This window comes from Gambusia affinis, linkage group LG05 (genome assembly GCF_019740435.1).
Source record: "Gambusia affinis linkage group LG05, SWU_Gaff_1.0, whole genome shotgun sequence".
NCBI classification, from domain to species: Eukaryota; Metazoa; Chordata; class Actinopteri; order Cyprinodontiformes; family Poeciliidae; genus Gambusia; species Gambusia affinis.
This window is the reverse complement of record NC_057872.1, coordinates 15,360,001-15,370,243: the sequence shown is the minus strand read 5'-3', so window position 1 is coordinate 15,370,243 and position 10,243 is coordinate 15,360,001. Positions and strand designations below refer to the sequence as shown.

General features: G+C 41.6%; 2 protein-coding genes across 5 annotated transcripts in view; both read left to right on the top strand.

Moving 5' to 3' along the window:
• Positions 1-319: 319 nt before the first annotated feature.
• On the top strand, positions 320-3,293 carry LOC122831458 (E3 ubiquitin-protein ligase NHLRC1-like). Its single transcript, XM_044117648.1, has one exon. The coding sequence runs from the start codon at positions 487-489 to the stop codon at positions 1,684-1,686; it is 1,200 nt and encodes a 399-aa protein (XP_043973583.1). The 5' UTR covers positions 320-486; the 3' UTR covers positions 1,687-3,293.
• A 462-nt stretch (positions 3,294-3,755) lies between these two features.
• The window catches only part of kif13a (kinesin family member 13A), a 47,649-nt gene continuing 41,161 nt past the window's right edge, over positions 3,756-10,243 (top strand). For all 4 annotated transcript variants that reach the window (XM_044117644.1, XM_044117643.1, XM_044117645.1 and 1 more), the window contains exons 1-2: positions 3,756-4,129; positions 4,355-4,445. In XM_044117644.1, coding sequence (XP_043973579.1) covers positions 4,075-4,129; positions 4,355-4,445 — 146 coding nt within the window. In that variant the 5' untranslated portion in view covers positions 3,756-4,074. The remainder of the gene's footprint in view (positions 4,130-4,354; positions 4,446-10,243) is intronic.

The following is a 10,243-nucleotide window of genomic DNA, read 5'->3' as shown; positions in this document are numbered from 1 at the left end:
TTGCATAATAATTTGGAACACGGTGTATTTTCCACATGTCTGTTATGTTATTAAACTTGCCAGTGCCAAACTACTTTAAATCGAACCTCTAATGGAATGGATTTCCTGTTTCCACTCTGTTCCCTTAACCTTCTCAGATTCATTATGCTTTTTGCTCAGTAGTGTTCAGCAACAAACTTGTGCAAATGCTAATTGCAAATAGCAGTAATAAATGTACAAAATTCATCTCATGAGCTGTTATTTCCAAAAGAGGGCGCCAGAGAGCCTCAGCTAGATTTAAAACATCACGTGGTGACTGAGGCCTCCAAGCAGAGGACATGTAAACACAGAGCTTCTCCAGTCCATTTTGTTCTCTCCGTCTTTCTTCATCGTGTCGCCAGAAATTCCCAGATTTTCAGCTTTGTTTCGTAAACCTTATTCCATCTGCACCAGTTAGATGAACTACCTCAGCAGAGGCTACCAGGACATCAGTGAATTTCAGTCATCATGGACCAGACTCCTGATCTCCCACATCGTTGCTGCCTTAGTCCAGAGGCAACCCTGAGGGAAATCCAGCTCAACTTACTGGAGTGTAAAGTCTGCTTTGAGATGTTTGACTCGCAACAGAGGGAGCGCAGACCACAGAACCTTTCCTGTGGTCATGTACTCTGTCTGGAATGCATCACAGCTTTGTCCCACCCTCTCCTGAGGAAGCTGGAGTGCCCGTTCTGTCGACAGCTGTGCAGTGTTGACAGCACCTCCTATTGCCAGGTTCTGAGTGACCTGCAGGAGCTCCTCTTGTCCCAGAAATCCTCGTCCTCCTATCCCCCTCACAGGTCCGAAGGAGGATTTATCTCGGAAACAGCTCTGCATCTCCTTGCTGCGTTTGGGGGTTGGGGGACTCTCATCAACCCCACTGGAATCGCCGTTTTGGGCTCTGTGGGGGGAGTAGTTGTGGTGCATGATGGAGAGAAGAGAGTAGTGGTGTTTAACCAACAAGGGAAGAAGCTGCACAGTTTTGGAGAAAAAGGAACAGGCAATGGGGACATCTGTTACCCAGTGGATGTGGCAGTGAGTCCTACTGGTTATGTCATAGTGACAGATGCAGGAGATAAATCTGTGAAGGTTTTCACATCCAGGGGGATACATGTAGTGACGGTCAAAGATTGCTTCCAACTTCCATGGGGCGTAGACACAGACTGTTGTGGGCACATCCTGGTTTCTGACCTCCAGGCTGGAAATCTGCTCAGAATTAAAGTGAACTTTAGTTGTGGCATTATCCTGGAGAGTCAAAAAGTCCTGGCCAACCTTTGTTGTCCCAAAGCAGTGGCTCATTGCCAAAAAAACGGAAACACAGCAGTGTTGGAGCATCCAAGAGGAAGGCACCGCAGCACAAATTTGAAGGTGTTTACGAAAGACTTCCACCTTCTTTACCAGATGGACAACTTCAGCCTGATCCTCCAATCGTCCTTTAGGTTAAACATATCGGATGTGGCTTTCAGCAGTGATGGAGATGTGGTTGTGTCTGACTGTGATCAGGGGTTGATTTGTAGTCTAGGAAACCTTCAGAACCATCCAGTCCTGACTCCTCTTGTCGGGGTCCATCTCATTCGACCTGCTGGGTTGGTAATACTGAACAACACGATAATCACAGTGGACGGCGGTGACCATACGGTGAAGATTTATTCTAGTAAACCCGGTGCTTGATGCAACATGGTCATTACATAATAAGAAACCAAGATGGGGTAATGGAGAAACAGAAAAAGTTCGTTTGAAGTATTTTGTTGTTTTCATGCTTTCTACTTTTAAATATTTCTGTAGATTAACTCGTCTGTTTGAAGGATACTTATTATCTGCTGGGTGTACGCTTATGAGCAGGGTAATTAAAATACACTAAGAAGTTGTGATTTATTCTATCCATCCATCCATTTTCTATACACCCTTTGTCCCTAATGGGGTCAGGAGGGTTGCTGGTGTCTATCCCCAGCTAACGTTCTGGGCGAGAGGTGGGGTTCACCCTGGACAGGTCGCCAGTCTGTTGCAGGGCAACACAGAAAACAGACAGGACAAACAACCATTCACACACACACTCACACCTAGGGAGAATTTAGAGAGACTAATTAACCTGACAGTCATGTTTTTGGACTGTGGGAGGAAGCCGGAGAACCCGGAGAGAACCCACGCATGCACAGGGAGAACATGCAAACTCCATGCAGAAAGATCCCCGGCTGGGAATCGAACCCAGGACCTTCTTGCTGCAAGGCAACAGCTCTACCAACTGCACCACTGTGCAGCCCGTTGTGATTTATTGTTTTCCAAATTTTTCCCTTACTCTGAACAGCTAAGAAGCAGTTCTGTTTGTTTAAGTACATATTCCTGCTGTAAAGTGAACCTCCACTTCAAGCCTTCTACATGCGTTTCTTCATTTATCCGTTAACTTCTGGTGTCCTTCTGTTGCTACATTACTCATACTTAATGGCAAAACAAGAGATGAAACTCCCCCCGCCCTGAGTTGGCTCAGGTGGAATGAGCAAAATCTTCAAGGCAGGTTCATCCAACAATGACTAATAAATACTGGGACGACTAGTGAAGCCAGCCGAGTCTGATTACTGAGTGATTACTGAGTGTTAAACTGGTGAAAACGGAAACAGAGGAAAATAAGTGATCATGATGAGTAAAGCAGCATCAATAACAGAGAACACAAAAGTAGAAAACAAAACAAAAGTCCAGGAAGAACAAAAGTAACAAAACTTCACATTCAAACTTGGCCCACAATGTTTAAAAGTTATAGCAATGGAACTGAGATGCTGATTGTGTAGCAACTTCACACTGTCATCCCATATTTATGTGTTCAATGGGGAGGTCCGTGTAAGTTTTGGTAATTTGATAGTTTCATAATAAACGAGTAATAAAAAAAAAGAAAAATATTATCGAATTTGGCATTTCTATTTAACATAAATAACTAAAAATATGTAAAAATATAAAAACATAATAACTGAAAAATGTGCCGGTTTTACTTTCTTGTGGTGAAGAAGTTAACTTACTGACATCCGAATTCAAATTTGATTTGATTTTCTATTCTTCTTTCTATTTTAATGCTGATAAGATCACTATCAAAAATAAGGTAAAAAGAATTGCCCCTTTTTCATATTTCACTTCGACTATTGTATTTTTGTGTCGGTAGGAGGCGCTGTTTCTTCAGAACAAATCAAAGGTGCTCCATTATATGAACGTTTTCGGATATATTTAAAAAACACAGAGAAAAGCTTTAGTCGAATAAATACGTATTTGACTGTTTTTATTGCACTATGTGCTCCATCATCCCCCCTCATATGTGTCTTCATGGAGTATCTTGATATGAAGAAAAAAAAAAACAATCAATCAAAATCTATTTATTTATTTATTTATATTAAAGTGTCTAATAATTACTTGCCTTGTTTTCTTGTTTTTTGCTGAGAAAACTCAATGACAGCATCAACAGACTTTTAAAAGTGAAAGAGTATTTCATGGGAAAGAACAAAAAATAAAAAACGCATCTGATAAGTTATAATCTTAATAATCTGACCAAGGTTAAGTAAATTATTAACATACTATCAGATTTTTTTTTTGGTTTAATGTCTTTAAAGTATGCCTTAATTTATACTTATGTTTGTTCCGTGTTTATCACTTGTCATTATGCAGTTTGCCATTTCTCTGCCGTTGCTTTTCTCCTCCCTGTTGAGGAGCGGCGCGGTGCGTAAATCCTTTCCCCTCCTTTGGCACAGCCTCTCCAGCCCTGCCAGAGGAGAGCAGTCGAGCTCCCGGTGGAAGATGGCGGTGTTAGGGATGCTGTCTGGGGCCGGAGCAGAGGGCTCGATCCGCACAAGAAGAGAACCCGGATGGATTTAAAGGAAGAAAAAATGAACTTGTCCGGATCTATTTTCCTAAAAATCTGGACTCCTTGGGGGCTTTTTTGATGAACAGCGTCTGCTGAAAACGGTTTTAGTCTGGCAGAAATCCGAGGCTGCTTGTCGGGGGATTTACAGACTATACATTTATAGCTCGGCGCACAGGCAGACCAGACAGGGTGGGAGTAAAAAAGAAAAGTGGACGAAAATGTCGGATACAAAGGTAAAAGTTGCTGTGAGAGTTCGGCCCATGAACCGCAGGGGTAAGTGTTCAAAACGACGATTTCCGCCCGCAAACTCCTCTCTCGTTCTCGCTTGATCTTAAACTTTTGCTTTCCTCACCATTCTCTTGAGTTATAACCCTGAAGTCATGCCCCAGTGTACTTTCAACACAGCGAAAGTAGATCAGATTCCCTGACTTTTCACACCCCCACATTCTCCCTAAATTTTTTCCACAAAAACAACAAAAAACTTTTCTCTTTCTGCAGAGATTGAGCTGAATACAAAATGTGTGGTGGACATGGAGGACAACCAAACAATCCTGCAGCCTCCACCCTCAAATGCAAAAGGAGAGAACAGGTAATCAAAGCTGAAATGCAACGCGTAGTTTGTTTCAGCAGATGATTATGAACGCAGTAACATGCATCGTGCGACTTTTGTTTTTTGAGATCATCAGAGCTGAAGTCGCGGTAGTGGGTGAAATGTCAGAACAATATTGCAAAGCGACGAGAGAGCAGTCTGCTGCAAGAAACGAGCAAACGACTATGTACGTCTCAGAAAGGCTGCAGACGTTTTCCTTCAGAATAAAACTACACAGGTTATAGTTTGTTGAGAAACTTTTGTGTGTTTATGTTGCATAGATGTCAGCAAATAAAGGCAGAGGGTTTACAGGAATACTGCACTGCTGGTGCAGAGGACATAGTCTGTCACCCACCTGACTGCAACATGATACATCTTATGTCGTTCACTTGAACTTTCCAATACCAATCATTGCACTGTAATACCTCTAAAATGCATCTCGTCTAGAAAGATGTCAGAACCGTGCAGTTCATCGTCCCACTTTTATCGGTTTCCACGGCTTCCTTCAAACTCTGAACTCTGCTTATCTGTAAGTGAGGAGGACACGATCAGGAAGGGCATTGGAGGGGAGGGGGGAGGTATCTGCTGTGTACGGTTTCAAAGCCCATCATCGTGTTGCAGAGGGGAAATCGAGAATGGGCTCTTGCAAAGGGACAGATGTGGCACAGGGCGGCAATTGGAAATTGAAGAAGTGGAAGTGAGCAAATGTAGAACATTTAACTGAATAGAGCAGGGATCCACAACCTGCCTCTTAGTGTCTCTTCTGGTCCTCTTTATTAAGGGATTCTTAATAGCTGTTGCAAAATGGTGAAAAACAACAATGCTTTCCAAACATAAAAATAATGAAACAGACAGTTTTAGCAGGTTTTATATGTTTTCTTGCAGTGCATGGTTGGTATTTCCACAACAGACCAGTACTTCAGCAGCATCAAATCATTTTTTCTTTATTGCTTTTCATTTATCAATGTGATGCAAACTTCAGCTGTTTTTCTTTATTTTCCATAAATATGAAACCGTCCATTGTACTATGGCATGTTCTTTTGTTCACTGCTTTTATAGGCTTTCATAGAAATTCATAAACTGTCTTTCTTGGGTGGAGTGAGAGGGTCTTGTGGCTCTAATGTCATTTGACATGAGTGAGGGCAAAAATGGTTGCTGACTCTTGGAACAGATGAAAACTCCATTCAAACTGGTTACCTTGAAGCAGATTATCACTGTGAAATTAGTTTCCTTATTCAGATAACTTTAGAGGACAGTGATTATTGTCAGGCTTTTAGTACGGTACTTGATCATGCAGCCATACGTCACATCACAGTGCGGCTGCATGATATGAGAAAAATGTGATATCCTGCTGTGTTTCTGAAGGTTTTATTGATAAAATAAGGTAACACACAACTATGACGTCTTTCTGCTTTGGGTTAAATTGAAACATTAACCACGGATGGCTGACATTGTGGAAAGAAGGAAGCATTTCTATCATGGCAACATGGTTTTGTTGAAAAACCGGAATCAGGCTACAGCTGCTATTTTTGCAGGGAAATTTCTAAATCACTTGGGAATAAAGTTCCCTATGAAAATATAAAACTAGCATGAAGCATGGCACTAGATAATTAGCTAATATGTTTACTGCTTTCCAAACTGCTTTTTGTTGTATTAAAATTGGGCACAGCGACATTGTGGTGATGTTTGATTTTCAATATATTCTGTAGCCATGCATTTCAACAACAACTGTCTATGGTAGTGGCATTATCATTCTGTGGGCATTTCTTTTCTGTTATACCTGTTACTGAGTGTGTGTAGCACTTTGCTACGAAATCTCTGGTCAAGCCGGGATTGGATCAGCAGAAGATCAAATATAGGTGTTGGGTTTGTTCCTAGAAAAAGTCAGGGCTGCCAAAAAAGCCGCTGGGATCAGATTTATAAGTAAATTACAGTCAACTCATCTTGTTCTGAAACATAAAATTGCTGCCTGGGATCTTAAACAAGGTCTTGGAGGTGATGTTAAATATAGCATAGTTTAAAGAAGTTGACTTTATTTGACACGAGAAGTCCGATTTGTTTCAACTGTTTAATCCCAAACCTCAGGGTGTTGCAATAAATGTCCAAATCCAGGACTTATTCATGGGGTCCTGCACCAAAGCGCCATTAGATTGGATCAGTTCTATCAAGCTCCCAGCATGCTCCATGTCTCATTAAGAGTCGCCTCTGCTAAAAGTGAAGAAAGGGTGAAAGTTTCACATCATCTCGGTGCACAAAGGCTCACTGAAAGTGTGTGATCTGCGCTGCCTTCTGATCTGATACGCTTCCCCGGAGTAATGAGGAGATCAGACTGCGTTTAGGCAAATGATGAGTGTATGCTCATATTTCATGCCTGTTAGCAGTTGTCAAAAATGTCATATTTGTCCCACAATGAAAGCTGCGCCTCAGTCTTGCGCTCGGCTTGCTAGCTCTCCTCTGCTGTCTGTGTCACACATGATTAGACACCTGACCTGATTACCCACAGGCGTGCAAAACGTCTAACAGAATGCCATAGTTTAGGCATGATTGTTTCTCCTGTTTTATTGATCGTTTTAAATGGACAAACAGCCTTTTAGGGTGCTCAAATGTTCTCAGAGTGACTGCAGAGAACAAGAATGCATGTGAGATGTCTAGCTCTTTTCTTATGAGGTAAGGGGAATCTTGTAAATTTGTAACACTTTCTTAGTTCCCTAGTCAGCATTAAATAATGAGCTTACTGTGCCAGTAGCTCTGGTCGTTGCACTAATCTGTATTTAAAGCAATTATCAGAAGCGAGACTGCTACACAATGGCTGCCGTCCAAGCGATCAAGCTCAGAAATCAAGCTCAAAGCGCAGTTCCGTGCAAAAAAAATAATTTAAGCAATTTTAACCCTTTCACTGCGTTACAGTCACAAACTAAGATGTACTCTGTTAAAATTCTAACAACGTTTAAAGCAAAATTATGCTATAAAGCAATTTCTCAATCATTGAGTTTCTCTTGGAGCACATGGTGTGTTGGGACTGCTTCAAATACAGCAAGATGATGGGTGTCCACCTAAACTGATGAGCAGGACCAGGAGAGCATTCATCAGTCAAGCAGCCCAGATGCCCATGGTAACTTTGAAGGCAACGTACGGGTCAGATGGGAGAGTCTGTCGATTGGAAAACAATTAGTAACGCACCTCCATCAGTCGGGCATTTGTTGAAGAGTGGCTAAAAGACCAATCAGCAGTTTGCTTCGGCCGTGAGGAAGACTCTGCAAAAAGGTGAAAGGTGCTCCAGTCAGATGAATCCAAAGTGTCCTTTGTAGTCTCCATTCTAAACTTTCTGTGAGGTAGAGAACTAAAAATACACACATCCCTGAACACACCTTTCACACTATGAAACATGGCATGTTTTTTACATCAGCAATCCCAGAAATGCTGGTCAGAGTTCATGAGGAGATGGATAGACGTAAAATGCAGAGCAGTCCTGGAAGAAAACATGTTAGAGGGAGCACAAGGCTTGAGGAAGGGGCAGAGTTTGACCGTCCCAAACATGTTTATGTATTAGTCTGGCCTAGTTAAAGTGCAGAGCAAAATCCAATTGTGAATTTGTGAACAGATTAGACACGCTGAAAAATTGCTGATCTCAGATACCCTCCAACCAATCTTGTTGAGCTAGCTTATACAGTAGAACAGTACAGTATAACTTTCAGTATTGTTCTAAAATCCCCAATAAAACATGTAACAAAATGTAAAAGAAAAAGAAAATCATGTTCATTATGGTTCAGGAACTGTGAGAACTTAATGCCAGTTATGTGCTACCTATTTCAATGTTGACAAGTGAGACACAAACATATTTTACCTTATCATCCAGTGGAAGCCTTCATATCTGATTGATGTTCAGTATCAGATCCACAAGAATGTATTTCATGAAGTTAAAATATGGTGGAAAACATTCTGTGGTTTGTCTCAGTTTCACCCTCACTTGTCTTTAATTCTTGGTGTTTTGGATTTTGATAAAGTCATTTTGGTTCTGATCCTCAGTCCAGTTTGCAGCCTTACGGCTTGGATGGTTTTCACTGTATTTATGTAACATTTCTGCTCAAAGATGCAATTCAGGCATGTAATTATTCAGGATTTCAATACTGCTGCTACTCACTGTGTGTGTGTGTGTGTATGTGTGTTTTGGCTTCCTTGGTTTTGTAAAACCATGTAATTTTCCTGTTTTTTTTCTGCGTGTGGAGCCCGCAGAAGACGGGCGGGAGTGCCCTGATCTGTGGGGCTTTGCCAGCTTTTGAAGACACCTGTCCCTGCGTGTTGGAAATGTGTCAAATTCAGAGGGTATTAGGCTGCTGAATATGGCTGAAGGGGCCATGGGAAACTTTCTCTCTCGTGGGAATGCTCAGGCAGAGCGTCAGAAAGGAAACGGCTATAATAGATATTTTTATGAACACAACACTTTAATCTTTAGAAATACATGGGTTTCTTGATGGAAGTAGGGGGACATCTAAACATTCTTTTAAACTGTTCTACCACTGTTTTTGCTTTGTAAAGATGTTCTCAATTCTGCATTTTTATTTGCATATTCCTTCAAGTTGATTGAATTGCACAGCTTTTCCTAAAAGCAAGGAATTTTTTTTATTTCCTTTGATGACTAAGCCTTATTGGCTGCTCTGCAGAGCCTTTGGCCTTCCCTCGTGATCTCCGCACCCTTCTCCCCAGCTCTCCTCAGAAATGAACACTAATCTCACTGAAGGACAAATGAAGCAGTTTGTGACTTCAGGCCAAAAGGTTATATTTCCCCGAGTCTCACCTTTCTGCTCGTTGGACAGAATGGCATATTTGAAGCAGAAGTCTGAGAGAAGTAGTTTCTCCTTTCAGGTTCCAGTCATTTCTCCTTAGGTGCATAGACATAATAAAAGCTGGAAAGAGCTGGGGGTGAACAGAAATACCTGAGGCGACTGTCTGTGTAGGGGGTGAGTGGTGGTGTGTAATGGCAAGAAAATACCCTGCGACCCACAGAATGGGGCCACATTACACTTATGTTGCATGTCAGTCACCATGCAACAATTGAATCAGGGGATAGAGTGTTGGAAAAACACCTGAATCTCCACAATTTTGATCTAAAAAATCAAATCTTTTTATCCCCAAAAGTGAAATGAAAAGCTGCTTTAATCTGACATTTTATGATGATCTGCAGAGGAATGTCTTTATCTGATGGTGTCTGTCCCCAAGCTTGTAATTTCCATCCTAATCTCTTCTTATCATTGGTGATTACAAGAACTCAATTGGGTTTATCTCCACCAGACTCTGTTGTCTTGCTTCCTTCGGTATTGTAGTCTGGTTGGTGTGGAGAGGGGCTACAATTAGAGCCTCCTCTGTTAGGATGCTGCTTTTACTGTCCTCCCACTCTTTGAATTATCCTGAACTAACAACCCCCGTCACGCTTTCTGCATATTTCAATTCAGTGACTGGAAAGAAAAAAAAAAAATGTAGGAAAATAGTGCTCCCGTTTTACAGTGCTGCACATTTGACAATGCTGCATACAGGATTTGATCACTAGCGAGGCCACAGACTTTTTTGGGCGTGATGCAAAATTGTGCTGCATGACCACAGCAAATGTCTTGCTATATGTACACCGCACGCCGGCATCTTCATTGCAGAATCAACAACTCAAGCACCACAGCATTGACTTAACCATAAGGTCACTTAATCGCATTTTACACTGTCCAGTCGTTATTCACTTTCCTCAGGATGGTGGATGCTTGAAAATGAAACTAATGGGAAGTTTGTCTGGTTAATTTGGCTAGGAAACA